This window comes from Aulonocara stuartgranti (assembly GCF_965226115.1).
Source record: "Aulonocara stuartgranti genome assembly, chromosome: 9".
In the NCBI taxonomy this organism is placed as follows: Eukaryota; Metazoa; Chordata; class Actinopteri; order Cichliformes; family Cichlidae; genus Aulonocara; species Aulonocara stuartgranti.
The window spans coordinates 738,895-756,812 of record NC_138960.1 but is presented as its reverse complement, the minus strand read 5'-3'; the positions used below and the strand labels follow the sequence as shown (position 1 = coordinate 756,812).

Sequence of the window (17,918 nt, the reverse complement as noted above, 5' to 3'; positions counted from 1 at the left end):
CCGCATCATACATGTCCATGAACTGACAGGTTTCCTTGCTGAGCTCAAAAACTCTGTTGAGAACTTTTCCCCAACTCAGCCAACGGACCTCTGTATGATGAGGAATGTCGGCAAACTCTGAATCTATTTTCCACAAAAAAGACTGAAATTGGTGGTGATTTAAACCTTTAGTTTACAGTTTGCGTTACGGTGATCATTACATGCTCCATTTTATGACTTTACCACACAGCGTTTCCTGGTGTGTGATGCAGTGATATGCTGTTAACTCGCCAGTACAGTCCTCCTCCTGCATCTTTAATCACATCCTGCTGACTAGTGCACTTATTTCACTGGTAGTTACACTTTGACATACGTTTTCAAAAATGTTATCCCTCCCAGGAATTTTGGAACATTTTCCTAAACTTCTGCCCAATGTTTACAGCATTGATGAAACTTGATATAATCAAACATTCACCAGTGCTATTAGTAGCTTTTGGAAAATTTGTAATATAAAATACATTTTTAGGCTTGCTTTATATCAAATATAATAAAAAATGGGGTGGTCAAAAATATTAGCCCTATTTGCTTTCAAAACACTGAGAGTAATTAACCAATCAGCTTTGAAATCACATCTGTGCAGTCAATTGACTTCCTAACAAGATTCAATTGCATAAAAAGGGTGCAAAGAACAGGACACCTGAACACATGAGAGGAACTAGTGTTACTGACCATTGCCAAAAACAAAATAAATAATTCTGGAGTTCAGAAAAAAGATAGTAGAGGCTCATGATAAGGGGCAAGGCTACATTGCCATTTCCAAGTAATTCAGTGTCTAGAAATGCTGTATGTTGCATCATTGCCAAGTACAAGGAGACGAATTCTGTAAGAAGCACACCTGGCCGTGGCCGTAAGCACAAGATTTCAAGAACTCTGGAGAGGAAAATAGTCACAGATGTCTGCAAGGAACCGCGGGCATCTGGAGTTGATGTTTCAAGGACCACAGTTGTGACTGCTCTTCATCGTGGTGGACTTCAGGGGTATCGTCCCAGAAGAACCCCTCTACTCAAAGAGCAGCACATCACAGCCCAAATGAGGTTTGCCCATGAACATTGGAAAGGTAAACATGAATTTTGGAAGTCTGTGCTTTGATCCGATGAGAATAAACTGGAACAGTTTCAGCACATAGTTGTTGTTTATGTTTGGTGAAGAAAGGCACAGGCCTTCAAGCCCAGGAACACAGTTGGGAACATCATGCTGCGAGGCTGTTTTGGAGCCTCAGGCACAGGGAGCCTTGTTTCATTGCATGACATCATGAAAAAAGAAATTATGTTGACATTTTGAAGGAGAATATGCAGAAATAATCTAGGCTTAGGTCGTCGCTGGGTCTTCCAATAAGACAATGACCCAAAGCATACATCAAAATTAGTCCAACAGTTCCTCAAGGATACCAAAAGCATGATCCCAGAGTGGACTGCACAGAGCCCAGACCTCAATCCTATTGAGAATCTGTGGCGAGTGCTCAAAGTGAATGTCCATGCTTGGAAAACATTCAATTTGGACTAGCTAGAACAATTTGCAATGGAGGAATGGGCCAGAATCCCTCAGGAGACCTGTGCCAACCTAGTAAAGAGCTACTCTAAGAGATTGTTGTCAGTTGTGGCTCAGAAAGTGTACAGTATTGACTATTAATGGCCATGGGGCTAATAATTTTGGATGTCTCATTTTTGCCCTTTCTTGTTTCAGCTTGGTGTATCAATAAAATATCCTAATTAAACTTAGTGGACATTGTTATTTTGGGAACAGATACACTACACAAAACACAGACTTGTTGTTAATGGTCATTTTCACACTTAAATCAGGTGTATTCTCTGATTTCATAACGGGGGCTAATAATTTTGGCCTCAACTGTACTTTCATCCACAACAAGAGAGTATGCAATAAAGTCTTTGCTTCTTTCACACAACTGTGTTCTTAAATCAGTGGCATCCTCACAAACCCGATGAGCAGTCGTATTTCTGCTCAGGCTCACATTTACCAAAATCTGCGTTTTGTCTGGAGACATGACATCGCGTAGACGTAAACATATATTCATCCTCCCACCGGGCGCTGAAAGGCTCTGCTTTAGGAATCAACTTTTCTCTTCGCCATTGTGAGGGGTTAGCTTGGCAAACACAGAAGTTTGACTTGATTGAGGCAGGAATGTTCCCAGGTAGCCTAGCGTTTGGCAAGGAGGCTGCAGCGCTTCATTATTGGATCTGTAGTTTGTGTGTTATTAGCACCTCATATCGCCAGGCCATGCATAACAATAACAATAAATCTCTATAAAATGATCTTGCGGGCCTGATAGAAATGTACGCTGGGCCGGATGTGGCCCGCGGGCCTTGGGTTTGACACATGAGATGTAAATGGAGAGTCTTCTTCACACGCTGAGGTTCATTATGGAATTCCACAGGGTTCAGTGCTAGGACCAATTCTGTGTACATTATACATGCTTCCCTTAGGCAGCATCATCAAAAGGCATAGCATACATTTTCACTGCTGTGCAGATGACACCCAACTATGAAGCCAGATAACACCCCTCTAATTACCGAATTTACTGCTTCTAAAATCAGATAAAACTAAGGTTATTGTGCTTGGCCCTAACCAGATAAGTGGTAAATGGACTGATTTTTATACAGGGAGTGCAGAATTATTAGGCAAATGAGTATTTTGTCCACATCATCCTCTTCATGCATGTTGTCTTACTCCAAGCTGTATAGGCTCGAAAGCCTACTACCAATTAAGCATATTAGGTGATGTGCATCTCTGTAATGAGAAGGGGTGTGGTCTAATGACATCAACACCCTATATCAGGTGTGCATAATTATTAGGCAACGTCCTTTCCTTTGGCAAAATGGGTCAAAAGAAGGACTTGACAGGCTCAGAAAAGTCAAAAATAGTGAGATATCTTGCAGAGGGATGCAGCAGTCTCAAAATTGCAAAGCTTCTGAAGCGTGATCATCGAACAATCAAGCGTTTCATTCAAAATAGTCAACAGGGTCGCAAGAAGCGTGTGGAAAAACCAAGGCGCAAAATAACTGCCCATGAACTGAGAAAAGTCAAGCGTGCAGCTGCCAAGATGCCACTTGCCACCAGTTTGGCCATATTTCAGAGCTGCAACATCACTGGAGTGCCCAAAAGCACAAGGTGTGCAATACTCAGAGACATGGCCAAGGTAAGAAAGGCTGAAAGACGACCACCACTGAACAAGACACACAAGCTGAAACGTCAAGACTGGGCCAAGAAATATCTCAAGACTGGTTTTTCTAAGGTTTTATGGACTGATGAAATGAGAGTGAGTCTTGATGGGCCAGATGGATGGGCCCGTGGCTGGATTGGTAAAGGGCAGAGAGCTCCAGTCCAACTCAGACGCCAGCAAGGTGGAGGTGGAGTACTGGTTTGGGCTGGTATCATCAAAGATGAGCTTGTGGGGCCTTTTCGGGTTGAGGATGGAGTCAAGTTCAACTCCCAGTCCTACTGCCAGTTTCTGGAAGACACCTTCTTCAAGCAGTGGTACAGGAAGAAGTCTGCCTCCTTCAAGAAAAACATGATTTTCATGCAGGACAATGCTCCATCACACGCGTCCAAGTACTCCACAGCGTGGCTGCAAGAAAGGGTATAAAAGAAGAAAAACTAATGACATGGCCACCTTGTTCACCTGATCTGAACCCCATTGAGAACCTGTGGTCCATCATCAAATGTGAGATTTACAAGGAGGGAAAACAGTACACCTCTCTGAACAGTGTCTGGGAGGCTGTGGTTGCTGCTGCACGCAATGTTGATGGTGTTTGCAGGTGTTCTGTCTCTTTTTTCCATCTCTTTCAAGTATGGAGAAAAGTATCCTGAGAGATCAAGAAACTTCTGAAGGGGTGAAACAATCTCTGTGCCCATGCCAAAACACTTCTTCCTTTTCCAGCCTCCTCACAGCTAAGCCTCCATAGCTTAGGTGTGAACAAGGTCTTGTCATTAATATAGCTCACCCTGGTGCGTCATTATACGCAGCTGTCCTCACAGAAGCTGATGTATGATGTCACAACATCCGTATACTCTTCCAAACTGTTGGTAGCAGTCCTGAAAACCTCCATGTCAGTGCAAGCCGGACATGCCTGCATCATTAGTGCGCTACCTACATGTCTTCAATACACGTTTAGAGAGTTGTAGTTTCTACCAGTATGAAGGGATCAAGTAAACCATGAGATTCCTAATGCAGCATGAAGGACTGCATGGTAGGCATTGCTTACTGTGGTGTAACAGTAGAGTTGTCTGGTTGGGCATTGAATAACGTGTATGCATTTAGGGAGCTTCTGACTGAGGTTTCTTTGGTTAAAATCACCAAGGACAATGACTAAGGTGTCTGGCTTTGTCTCCCAGGCCTCCTGTATGTTGGCCTGTGGTGGAATATACACACCTACCACACTGAATGAAGTAAACTCATGTAGGGAGTAAAAAGGTTTGCAGTAAATGACTAAAGATTCCAGATGAGGAGCACAGTTTGAATAGTTATTTAAATAACACCATCATTACACCACTGTTTATGTAAAAACAGAAACCTCCTCAAGTCCTCAGGACTTGAAGCCCTGATGTTCAGGAGCTCATCTCTGGTGTAAGAAGTTTTGGTTGTTGTCTCTTCCACTAGTACCTACTTGGCTTAGCTCATCTTGTGTTTTAGGGTTTTTCATTAGGTGGTAGTACCTGGAACCAGGTTCTTTTTTTATGACCTACTTGGCTGGGGTTCCAGGTAAAAAAACGTTTTATGAGGATGGCCTGAGGACCTGACATGCTCAGCTGCTTGTAGGGGTGGCTGTAGCTCGGGGGTAGAGCAGGTCACCTACTGATTGGAAGGTTGGTGGTTCAATCTCTGGCTCCTCCAGCATGTCAAGTATCCTTGGGCAAGATACTAACCCCAAGTTGCTCTCTGATGTGTTTGTGTGTGAATGTAGTTAGACAGCACTAAGTATAGAGAAAGTGCTTGTGAATGCTTTATAGAGCGCTTTGAGTACTCTGGGAGAGTAGAAAAGCACTCTATAAGAATCAGTCCATTTACATTTGTGATAGAATACGTGATAAGCGCAGGAGAACCTGGAGAACACTTGATAGACATGAAAGGGTCTGGTGGCAGAACGATGATGGTCTGGGGAGGCATATCAAGACCCGATGATGGTTCAGTGGGTCCTGAATTCCTCCCCACGCATGACAATGCCCAGCCTCACGTGCCTGTATGCAGGCAGCTCCTGGAGGATGAAACAATTGATACCATTAACTGTCATGCCTGGCTGACCTAAATTCAGTAGAACACCTCTGGGAAGTGTATAGGAATTTCTTTTATTTATGTATTATTCACATTATTTTATTGTATGATGCCTTGGTGCCACTGGATTTTCACATGTCTCACACTCATACAGTTAGACAGACGTGGGGGTCTGGTAAGGAAGTTGGGAGAAGCAGACGACTCCACAGGAAGAATCTTTTGTGTCTTTGAGGACTCTGGGAGGCAGCAAGGGAGTGTGAACCTTAAGGTGTGAAACAGCTGTGTACTGCCTTTTGTTCCTGGAGAAGGTATTTAACTGAGAGCCATGCTGGGCTCAGGGAGACTCTGCTGACTGTCTGCCCCACGATCATGCAGGCTCTCCACCAAGCTTGGTTTTTCTGTTCTTTCAATTCAATTTCAATTCAATTTTATTTATATAGCGCCAAATCACAACAAAAGTCGCCTCAAGGCGCTTCATAGATGCAGAGAAAAACCCAACAATCATATGACCCCCTATGAGCAAGCACTTTGGCAACAGTGGGAAGGAAAAACTCCCTTTTAACGGGAAGAAACCTCCGGCAGAACCAGGCTCAGGGAGGGGCGGGGCCATCTGCTGCAACCGGTTGGGATGAGAGAAGGGTTCTTTGTGTCTTGATTAAAGAATGTTAGCTACTGCTCACCGCTTGTCTGCAGGCTTTATTTAATGGAAAACGTCCACAACAGACGTTACACCAGGCTGAACCTCACACTGTCCAGAAGCTCAGGCATGACCAAGTCCAGATTTGGAGGAAACCCCCAAGGATCATAATAAAAGATCAATTAAAAATATAATTCTTTTTAGTATGTTAACAGAGAAATGTAGTCTGAGTATTGGAAATGTCTATTCTAAAGTCCAGATTTTGTGTGTGGACATGATCCACCATCAGCCTTTTATAGCCATGTCTGGGTTTGAGAAAATAAGATCTGTGTCGGTGATCTGTCATCGTCTTTCCATGATTGTGAACAATAATGAGTAAACACAGATTATTATTATTTGATTTTGCTGATAGTTAATTATATTAAATGCCGGTCAGAACATGATCAGTTAAATATAAATATGTTTAAGTTTAGTGTAAGACAATAATGATTTGAAAGACCTCACTGAAAACTGGTGTAGAAATGACCTTGAGAGATATGAGTGTGTGTGTGTGAGAGCGCACACACAGGACATAGATCTGTGAATGTCTGACTTTTAAAGTGTTTGATTTAGTAAGAAAGCAGATTGTATTGAGTAAACTGTGACTGACAAACACAGAGTTTAAGGTGAAAAGTATTTGGATTAAGACAGATTGTGCTAAAGTGAACGTGAAATCTAAACTGAATGAAGCTTATTATTACGTAACCGAATGTTTAAATATAACAGAATTTTCCATTTTAAAAGAAAGAAATAGAGAATGAAACGTTGTGGCTGAAGAGCGCTGGATCTGTATGTAAACACTAGATCCCAGAGAGAGGGAGGTGGGACAAGTGAGCAAAGTATAAACTGGAATGTCTGGAGATGTTCTGGGCCTGTTCCTGTGAGATCAGTACAGATCTCAGAAGTCCACCTTTGGAAATTCCAGCAGAGATGCTGAGAAGGAGCAGACCACGATCGAAACTGTAGACTTGTAAAGTGGACGTGGCTCTATCTTCGCTCATCACTGCCATGTTGGAGTGTTTCCAGTAGCTCAAAGCAATGAGACGGACCACATCTTCATTGCTAGATGTACCTGTGTCCCTTCCAACGTCTCCCTACTCCACAGTAGGTTAAATAGATAAGGATGACTGATGGGATATGGCTATTATTTTGTGATACATATTATTTTTATTTCTGCTTTTGCTTTGCTCCTGCAAATTTACTTTAATAAAATCTCCCACAATTAAAGTCTAAATCGAGGACAAAGGTTTCACAAAGGGGTAAAAAGTGTGAGTTTTTAATTATTTTAGTGTAAATGGCCCTCACAGGTTTCTCCAGCCTTTTAAAGTAACAGTAGATTGGGTCCAGGCTTCTAAAACCAACCCAGATTAACAAGTGCCATGACTGAGAGGGGAGCTGACATAACAGCTGGGACTGACACAATCTGACCTGTAAGGCTGCTCAGGTTTCTCTATATCAGCTCAATCAGGGAAGACACCAGGACATCAAGTCCAGCTCAGTCCCCTCACCCACATCAGCTCCAGCTGAATTCTGCATTACCCACTGGGTGAGACTGATAGGATCAGAGATTAGGACCTTTTTATCAGACTTCCTGTGTAGGGGTCGTTGGCCCTGCAGATGGACAATGTTTAGCACTTTATCATCACAGGACATATCAAATTAACTGTTGTATGACTGTCCTCATATCTACCCCACAGACATAAATAAATTCTTCCAAGTTTAAGTCTGATGTTAATCATTAGAAAATCATTTATATAGAATTTTACACACATCAGTACATATAATGGTAAAGGTATGAGACAGTTTGTTTGTTATCTGGGTTTCAAATACTTATTTTGTTTTGAAATTCATCATTAATTCATGAGGCTCCCCGTTTGTAAGTATTTTGTGTGAGCTCATCTAAACTAAGGCCTATCTATATGTTACAGTGTGTTCAAGAATGCAGTGGAAAGGTAGCAAACAAAAGCCCAACAAAGAAAAACAAAAACATCTTAGCTGCTCTCATCAGGAAACAAGCATGAAGTGATACAGAACATGGACTGCAGGTGAAGACGAAGATCATCACTTTCATCAAAAAGTGTGTAGCCCCAGATCTAATTTCATAGTGTAAAGCGACACAGTGAAGCCACATGGTACTTTCATATACTATAGCTTCATCAGTTAAAATAAAAGATGAGAGGTTATCACCAAACACACCCAGTGCATGCCCACCACTGACCAGGAACCAAAGTCTGATCTTCAACAGGTAACAAGTGCAGTCAGGCTTGGAGCAACCTTTCTACCTGCTCATATTTCTAAAGTAGAACCACTGTGGAAATCAATTTAAAGCCTTTTTGGTTTGGTTTACATCTGTGTTGTTGGGGAAAGATGATATTTCTGTCCTCATTATCATAGAGACTGTAGATTGTAGGTTTATGTAGGTTTGCCGTATTGGTCTATCTGATTCACTTTTGCTTTTATTGTTTAATTTATTTTATTTTCACTTGCTACACACAGGACAGACATGACTGGGGGAAAGAAAAGGGAGAAAGAAAGAGGGAAAGAAAAACAGCGGGGAAGAGGAATGGTGCTAAAGGGCAAAAAACAAAAACAAACAAAACAAACAGACAAAAAATACAAATATCAATCACCTGGATCACCTGTTGAGAAAGAAAAAAGAGAAAACAAGCAGAAAAAAGAACAATAGAATAAACAACATCATCGTGATGATCTATGTGAATATAACAGTAAATACTAAATATTAAACATTGATGATTTAAACATCTAGTTGGTGTTGGTGTGGAGAGTAACCTTCAGTAATAGTAATAAATCACACAGCAGTAGTACATTCATGTAGTTGTAAAAAGCATGATAATATATTAAGTAATCCAAAGTATTCAGAATACGTTACTCTGATTGAGTAACGTAACGGAATACAGTACAAATTATATTTTGGGGCATGTAATCTGTAATCTGTAGTGGAATACATTTTAAAAGTAACCTTCCCAACACTGGTGAAATGATGTATGATGTGCTATTATTCACTTCATGTTTTAAAGCTAAACCCACGATAGCAAAATATATTCTTGATGTTTATGATGATGATTGATGATCAAATAAAAGCTAAAAAGAAATCATTATCAATATAAAGAGGTAGAATACTCTGTTTGACAATGCTGTGTGATGGATGAATGATTTAGAGCTACTAATACAAGTCAGTAAAATGTATTTTTAAAGCACAGGTTTTGCTGACCAAAGTGCCATACGGATTATGTATTCTTGTAATTATTTACACAAATGAGCATCAAAGAGTAAAATCTGGGAACATAGAACACAGAATTATGAGCCCTTCAACAATAAGCAGTTACATATCAGAAGAACATCCCAAAGGGAACTTCCTGTCTCTGACATAGCTCATCTGCTGTTTGTATAAGAATTAAAAAGTCTATGGGTGTGATTGATTTTCTGTGTCTCTGTTGTATGACGGAGAGAGAGAATGTTCCATAAAGATGTTGTAGAGTGGGTAATCACAGTGATTCGTGATGGCTTCTAACTTCTTTAATTTGCTGTGTTCCTGTGTGGCTCCACAGTTGCAGCTGATTAACTGTCACATGCTTTGTCTCTCACGTAGGACATGGAGGAGGCCGACCTGCTGAAGGAGAGGCTCCAGGCCATCATGGTAAACAGCAGTCCTACAGTCTCTGTAGTTTAAGTAAAAAGCCAGTTTCCAAATAATCTGTGTTACATACTGACTTGAAGTAAACTTCATTTTTAAAAATTTGGTGGTGATGGGTTCTAATCCATTTGTGTAGATGGCAAAGATAGCACTAAAGTTGACCATCATATCTAGAGGGGCAGAGCTGGAAGTCTGTCATCGGAATGATCTGATTTGTGTCCACATGAGTTAGTTAGTGACGTCAGGTGAGTGCGTCTTTATGATTTAGTAAAACAAACAAGGAAGTAATTCCACTAGTAGCTTTAGGCTAGAAACAGTGTGAACAGTAGGTCCATCTTCATAACATAAGTTCACATTTTAATACAACAGACGCTTATGGAACTGTAATAAAATGGGCAGCTTATAATCACACTTAGCTTTAGAGTCTGAGTAACTGTTTTGTCTTGTTTTTGTCCTGCTGAAAGTTCATATTAGCTTCTGAAATGTGAAAATTATATTTTACAATGAATGACTGTAGTGGAATTTGTCTTTAGTTTTTACCAAACACAAATGAACAACTTGAGAAATAGGCGATGTAGGATTTTGAAATTCATGCCGTAGGTGCATCTACTAAAAGATTCAGATGAGTTTGAATCCTGGTTACCTTCATGTCTATGTCCAAGGTCAAGGTTCCAGGGTTTCTGAACATCTTGTGAATGCGATGATTAAAGAAGGAAGTCGCCTGGCACTTTACATTCATTCCATAGGTGCATGTTTTAAAAATGTCAGTTGAATCCTGGTGACCCCGACGTCAAGTAGAGGCTCCAGGCCATCATGGTAAAGAGCTCATAGTCACACTCTTTGATGCCATCATATATATATGTCAGCAAAATACCTGTGTATCAGTAGATGTTTCTCATTGTGTAAATCTCTGCATTCTTGTAATTCAGAGCTGTGATACTTTACTTTAGCAGGATGTCAGGATGCAGAACTAAGAGTTGTTACCAAAGCACAGCCTGAAAATAAAACATGTGGGTGTGTATTTACAAGATGGCGTAGAGAGAAAATCCAGCCAGAAAAGAGTTGTAGCTGTGCAAGTCAACTCGCCTGTCAATGTGCAGAGAGGCTGCATCGCTTTCATCTGAGGCAGAAAGATATTAACATAAAGCACTAACTGATGATGACATAAGGTTCAGTGAATACTTACCAGCACTCACTAAAACTAGAGCACAGACTTAATGTACGAAACAGCAGCCCATATTGTTTCTTGGTTAATTCTATTAAATATGGCATCAGTAGCACAAGCACAGGTGAGAGGCTGCCTCTGTTGGCACACCTGTCAGTCAAAGCGATGGTGTCCCTGGTAACTTGTAGCTCTTCCAACATTCAGGTGAGTTATAAAAACAGTTGTAATGAAGGAGAAGATGGAGTCCAGGCCAAAACTTTTGTAGTGCTAGGCTGTGAACATGTTAATTTATTGGCTGAAGTGAAACAATCGAGGGGACTTTTGGAGCCAGCTTTAATTGGCAGCTAGTATAACTGGAGTAGTTCTGGCACTTCTGTGTTGGCTTTATTGTTCATCCACAGGGGCTTCCACTTTTTACAATATCTAACTTGGAGTTTTACTATATTTGTTATTATGTTATCAGTTTCAGCTTAACATGTTTCATGGAACTTTAATGAACTTTAACCTCCTAGGACCTGGCGTCCACATATGTGAACATCACATTTTGGGTTATTTAAACCAAAATACTAAATTTTGCTCTACAAGGGCCTGATATCCACTTACAAGGACATTATGCTGCTACTATTCTATCAAAATGTTAAACGAATATCCTGATGTGTGGCTCTTATTTTTCTTAAAAACAAAAATAAGGTAAAAAAAAAAAAATCTGGTAATTCTTTGTTTTTACATTCATTGGGCCCCAATATGCCCAAATATCAAAGAGAAATTAAAAATGCATGCAGTGGAAGAGTTCGGGTCTTAGGAGGTTAATGTGACTATAGCTAGTCATGTTGGGGCCACAGTTTCAAATAGCATGGTCCTTCTTCTGTAACAGACAAAAACCCACAGGTTCACTGTGTAGATCGCATAGTCCCTCTGATGGATACCAAATCAGTCAATCAAACATCTGAAGTACTCTCTTTTTAATCAATGAATCTTTGGGAGCCTTTTACAGCTCAATATTTAAAGTTGGGCCATAAGTTGGAAACAAGAAGGGAATGCTGTGGAAACCATTTCAGGATTATTTAAAGCCAAGTAATTATCTTATATTAACACTGTTAATTAACAATTACCAATTAATTAAATTAGCAATAAACAATTAACTGAGTACTGTTACACTGAAATTTAAGCCCAGAAACCGAGCACAATAATGTAACCTATGCCCATGAGGTGAAGTCAATTAGTAATAGTGTCGTTAATTTCACTGATAGTGGGTTACAAATTGTTAACAATGTTTATATTATCTGTGCATTAGGATTTTTATATTCTGACTTAGGTACCAAAGTCATAATAATAAGGTAATATTGATTAATAATAAACAGATTATTTTTTCCATTATTTTAATTCCAACAGGATTAATGCTGGAATTATAATAACAAGAAAGAGTACAGATAGAAATGAAAAATGTATCGCCAACTGCTGCACCTTTAAAGCATCAACATACAAAAATGAGAAAATACACAGATACATAAATCAACAGTCTTCTAGTAGTGTGAGTATGAATGTGACAGAAAGAGAGAGACAGAGAGTGAGTGTCTCGGTGTGTGTGTCTTTAAAACAAATGCACTTGATAATGAGGGTGGAAAGGTGCAATAATGTCCTCCCAGGTCCTGGAGGCAGATGGAGTCTGAATTAGGACAACAATCACAGCCATCCTCAGCTCCCAAGAGTACTGATGACCTGAGGCCACACGTCTTGGTGACATCCGCGTGTCCATCCAAGCAGGAGGAGGGAGGCCACAGATGCAGTGCCCACGGTCAAAGGGTGAGTGTCTCAGAAGACCAGAGACAACAGGCAGTCAACCCTTCCAGAAACTGCCACCCTGGTACAAATCAAGAACAGGTGCCAAAGAACCACCTGGCATCTGGCTGCCCCTTCCTCAACATTGAGAAGATCAAAGCCACCCCTAGCCACCAAGGGAATGGGCCAACAAGCACACCTGAACATCAAGCCACGCACCCCGGAACCAACAATCACCCACATCCCAGGGAGGGGCAGAAGCATCCAGGGGGGAAGCGGTGATAATGTATGAACGGGAGGTAAAGGACTATCCTTGCAAGGAGAGAGCCAGTAAACGACTGACTCAGTAGGCACCCCATTCCCAACATCCCACCACAGAGCAGGAACAAGTTGGCCTATGGCCTGCAAGGACAATGCCCCAGAGCACCACCGAGTCCAGGGCAGCAGCCACCACCCCCACCAGAAAAAGTAGACTGGAGTGTTTAGAGGAGTCCCAAGACTTGGGGTTTAGACCACCCCTGCACAAGGAGGGAGCCAGAGACCAGGTGACCCGGGGCACTTGGGCCCCAGGTCCCACATCTACCCTTGCCCAGAAGACTGGGGGGCAGCACCTGCCACCACAAGCACTCGTATACCAAGACCCACCCAACAGCAACCACTGCTGTCCAGCTCCCACGAGGCTGGCAGACACGGGGAGTCCCAGAGAGCATCCTTATCCACCTGAAGGGCATACAGGGAAACGAGACTAGAGCCGACCACCCCCACTAAGTAATGGAGTTCATCAGTGAGGACCAGAGAGAGACAAATTCATCCAATGTTGTTTTTTAAAGAGACAGACATTCGGTGAGTCCCGGCATCCTCAAGGCTTGTGCCTCCCAGCTTTGTGGAGTCTTTCATAAACTGTTCATGCTGAGTCTGAGTCTGCAGAGGGTCCCAGTGCTGTGAAGACGCCATGCCTCGTCCCTGTACAAAGACACCACATCCCAGTTCCCCCCAGGATTACAGGCCTGTGCCACTGACTTTCCACGTCATGAAGACCCTGGAATGGTCTTCATGACCATCTGCCAACTATAATCAGGTGACATTAGGCTCCCCTTCAGTTTCTTTACCAGCCCTGCCTTTGAGCAGAGCAGGCCATCATCTACCTGCTCAATCGAGTCTTCACCCATCTGGACCAGCCGGCAAGCACTGTGAGGGTCATGTTTTTTTACTTTTCCAGTGCATTCAATACCATCAGGCCGACCCTCCTGGGTGATAAGTTGACAGCGATGCAGGTGGATGCTTCTTTGGTGTCCTGGATTGTTGATTAGCTAACAGGAAAACCACAATATGTGTGTCTTCAACATTGTGTGTCTGACAGGGTGATCAGCAACACAGGGGCACCACAAGGGACTGTCCTCTTCACTTTCCTCTTCACCCTCTGATGTTATAAAGAGAAAACATTGACTGTAGGACAATGCTCAGGATTTTCTAGGAGTCTGTTGTGGTCAGTGCCATCCTCTATGCTGTTTCAGGCTGGGGCAGCAGGTTGAGGGTCACAGATGCCAACAGACTCAATAAACTGACCGACAAGGCCAGTAATGTTGTGGGGATGGAGCTGGACTCCCTTAAGGCGGTGTCTGAGAGGTGGATGTTGTCCAAGATAAGGACAATGCTGAACCATACCTCCCTCCCACCCACTCCATGACGTGCTGACCAGTCACAGGAGCACGCTCAGTGAGAGGCTGAGATTACCCAAAAGCATCATTAAGCGACTCAGGAAATCATTCCCTCTGTATCTGTATTATCTCTCTATTATCTCTTTGTACAACTCCTCCATCTAATGCACAGAACACACTGCAACAGTTACACCCTTTGCCCATCTTCCATAGTGAAAATAGCAAATAAAGTTTTACACTTTAGAGTAAAATGTCAATCAAATATATTTAATCTCTGTAATATTCTGAATATTTAAAATTGGGTTCATTGTATATATTATTGTATTATTGATTTAGTTCAGTCTGTTCTTACTATAACCACATAATTTCCTTATGGATTAATAAAATATTCTGATATGGATTCTGATTTTTTATGAGTGTGTAAGGTCCATTTGGAAAAACTTTGTCCTGTGTAGTACGTTCTGTAGAGAACTTTGTATTGTTTAAGTTGTAAGTCGGGCTTTTAGTCATTTTGAGGGTGCTCAAGCATATTTGTGTCCAGATGTTTTTATCTGGACTGGTGGAAAGATCTTGCTGCCACTTAGCCTTTGGGAGGGAAATTGATTAGTCAATTTTAAACAATAGATTATAAATTATTGATGACAATTTGGGGGTATAGTTCTTTTAAAAAACATGCTTCTGTTAGGATGCCTGGGTCGTTGACCCAGGGTTTTGAGTTTATTATATTATTTATCATTTCTAGTCTTTGGTTTCTTTGAGTTCTGTCTTATAGTTTATGTCTCTGTGTTCTCTAGTTGCTCTGTCTCCCCTGTCAGCTGTATCCCCTCGTCAAGTTCGCGTCTCTGTGTTATGTTTCCTGTTTTACTTTGAAAGTCTGTGTCTCATGTAAGTGCATCTGGTTTTGCTTCCTTTGTCTCGTTAGGCCTGATTTGCCCCAGCTGTGTTTCCCTCCTGTTGCCCCGATTGCTCCCTCTGTGTATTTAAGCCCTGTGTTTCTCTGTGTCCGTGTTGTGATCTACCCTTATTTTGCTGTGTGTTCTGGCTGCATAAGTTTACCTTGGAGTCTCAGTTTTCTTACTTTTTGGAGTTCAGCATTAACGCTGTATTTAAGTTCACCTTTTGTCTCCGACTGTCTGCACTTTGGGTGCTTTTCCTGCCTGCGCACAGCCTTCACATGACAGCTTCCCAAGTGGGATTCAGTTGACAGGGATTCAGATTTTCCTGTATGATGGTTTCAGTTGCAGATATATTAAAGAAATTCACCTTTGCTGATTTTATATTTTGATCAAATTTCTTCAAATGAAATAAAGTTTGGGTCTTGTATGATTTTTTTTTTTAATTTCTTTTTTTGTCTTATTCTCATGCCACGATGAGAATGTTAGTATTTTTCTAGTAGTTAGTATTCAGTGATTTTTCTTTATAGTTTTATTTTAAAAACTTTTTAGTTTACATGGGATAAGTGCAGACTTTTTAAGAATTGTAAAGAATTCCCACCAGGCTCTTAGAAAAGTGTTTATGTTGAGGCTTTTAAAGCTATGATGATATGTTGTGATGCTTAATAAAACCATGTAAGAAGAGTCACTCTGTTCCGTACAGCTCTGGACATCCTGAGGGAGTGGTCTTCACTTTGGTACCCTCAGAATTTCATCTTGGCTTTTTGCAGTTGATATGGTTCTGTTAGTTTCATCAGGTGGTGACCTTGTGCCCCAGCGTGAAGTGGCAGGAATGAGAATCAGCACCTCCAAGTCTTTTAATATGTTTCTCAGTTGGAAAAAGGGTAGAGTGTCCAAAGCATGCTTGTGAGTTCTGACCAGCAGTTTCAGTATCTCAGAGTCTAGTTCATTAGTGAGAAGAGAGTGGCCCGTGAGATTTACAGATGGGTTGGGCGGTGTCCGTGGAGACGATGAACCCTCACCAGCAACAGTCTCAAGGCACTTCACACTGTAGCATCGTTAACTTAAAATACAAGTTACTTTGAGGCAACTGTTGTTGTGATTTGGCACTGTAAAAAATAAAAATGAATAATTTAAAGTGAGTTGAAAATATATTTTAATCATAAGCTCTGAGTAGTTACAATGAAGTCATGATACAAGTAGCAGGAATGGGTTTCACTGGTCCTTCCAGAGGGACTTGGAGAGTCCTCGCTCTTCCACGTCGAGAGGAGGCAGCTGAAGTTATTCAGGCACCTGAGCTCCTAGACGCCTCCTGGGTGATGTGTTTCAGGAATGATCTAGTGGGAGGAGGCACTGGGGCAGACCCAGTACTTGGTGGAGAGATTATGTCTCTCAGCTGACTTGATAATGACTCTGTGTCCTCCCGGATGAGTTAGAAACGGTATGAAGAGAATTCTGGGCTTCTCTGCTTAGAATGCTGTCTGGACTGAGACAGAGTCATAAATACTAGCAGACATCAACAGGGAGATCCCCTTTTACTCCGGCTTAATTCCACACTGATCCTGGATCTAGGAGCTAATATTAGTGAGCAGTGAGGCTTAGTTAAAAATAAAGGAACTAAGCAGCGTGTTTGCCTGATATCCAGGATAACAACTGCACAATTTATTCTGTCCAATGTATCTGATCAAATTTCTAGATGTCTTTGCTACATAGTGTACTAATTAGCAAAGAGTGTTGTTGAAATTATAGCAAACAGACAGACACGTACACACACACTCAAGCAACAGGTAGGTCACGTCATGAAGCCTGTGCTGCTTTTTGTCTATTTATAGCTGTTGCTGTCCGTCTGTCAGCTCAAGGTTGAAGTGTCAGCACGAGGAGACAACAGGTGGAATAGTTTCCATGCTGTAATTGTGCATATGACACAAATGTATGTTTGACCTGCCCTCACAGGACAAAAGAAGAATCCAGGAAGAAATTGCCAAGAAGAGGAGACAGATAGAAGAAGAGAAGTTAAAACTCCAGTACATAAAGGTATGTCTCTAATTTACAGCCAAAAAGCAAAAATTTCCAGGAGAAAATGTGTCAGTGTGTATCAGTGTACAGGGAATGTGAGGAACTCTCGCTTGAAGGTTTAATGATTTCATTTACTGTTATATTTCTCCACATTTTCCTTGATGCAGTCTCAGAGCTTTATTTCACAGATATATACTCACTGCAGTAGCATTGTTCATATTATAGCTACAGCTATTCCTCTTCAACACAACTGAGGGTATTTCATACATTATTGTAAAAGTCAAATCTTCTTTTTTCATTCCATCGTTCCAAGTTATATTTTTTTCATGTTAAGATAAATTGGGCACACATCTGAAGTTTTCTTAAGAAGCAGTTACGCACAAGTTAACCCCAGTTACAGTTAACCACAAGGGGGCTGTCTAAAACTGTGTCACGCCACTGAGCTGTTTCCTGCATCTTTGGCAAACTGGTCACTGCTGGTGTTGTAGTGGTGCGTAATGATATCACCTTCTTATATCAGTGACTACCAAAAAATATCTAAATTCCCTATGGAAGCATGCTGGAAAAATGAATAAATCTAACAATAAACAACATATTTAAGAGTTTTTGTTGCATTTTAATACAATGTCCATTAAATATTATAAAACAAGGTATCACCAAACTGGATGTTAGAAAATGTTTTGGTTATTTTACAAAAAAGCAAAGTAAATACAATCAAACTTTATTTTTAGTAAATGATACTACAGAGTTGTCTTTGGAGGCCTTTCTAGTTATCATCCCCACATATTCATACTCTGACTGATACATCAG

The 17,918-nt window shown here is 41.2% G+C and overlaps 1 protein-coding gene across 3 annotated transcripts in view; it reads left to right on the top strand.

Moving 5' to 3' along the window:
* The window catches only part of LOC309713866 (uncharacterized protein), an 81,311-nt gene that overhangs the window by 9,030 nt on the left and 54,363 nt on the right, over positions 1 to 17,918 (top strand). For 2 of the 3 annotated variants that reach the window (XM_082545770.1, XM_082545771.1), the window contains 2 exons: positions 9,553 to 9,600; positions 17,046 to 17,126. In XM_082545770.1, coding sequence (XP_082401896.1) covers positions 9,556 to 9,600; positions 17,046 to 17,126 — 126 coding nt within the window. In that variant the 5' untranslated portion in view covers positions 9,553 to 9,555. Of the gene's footprint in view, positions 1 to 9,552; positions 9,601 to 10,400; positions 10,414 to 17,045; positions 17,127 to 17,918 lie in introns of those variants that run through there. The other variant, XM_082545772.1, reaches the window with a different exon arrangement.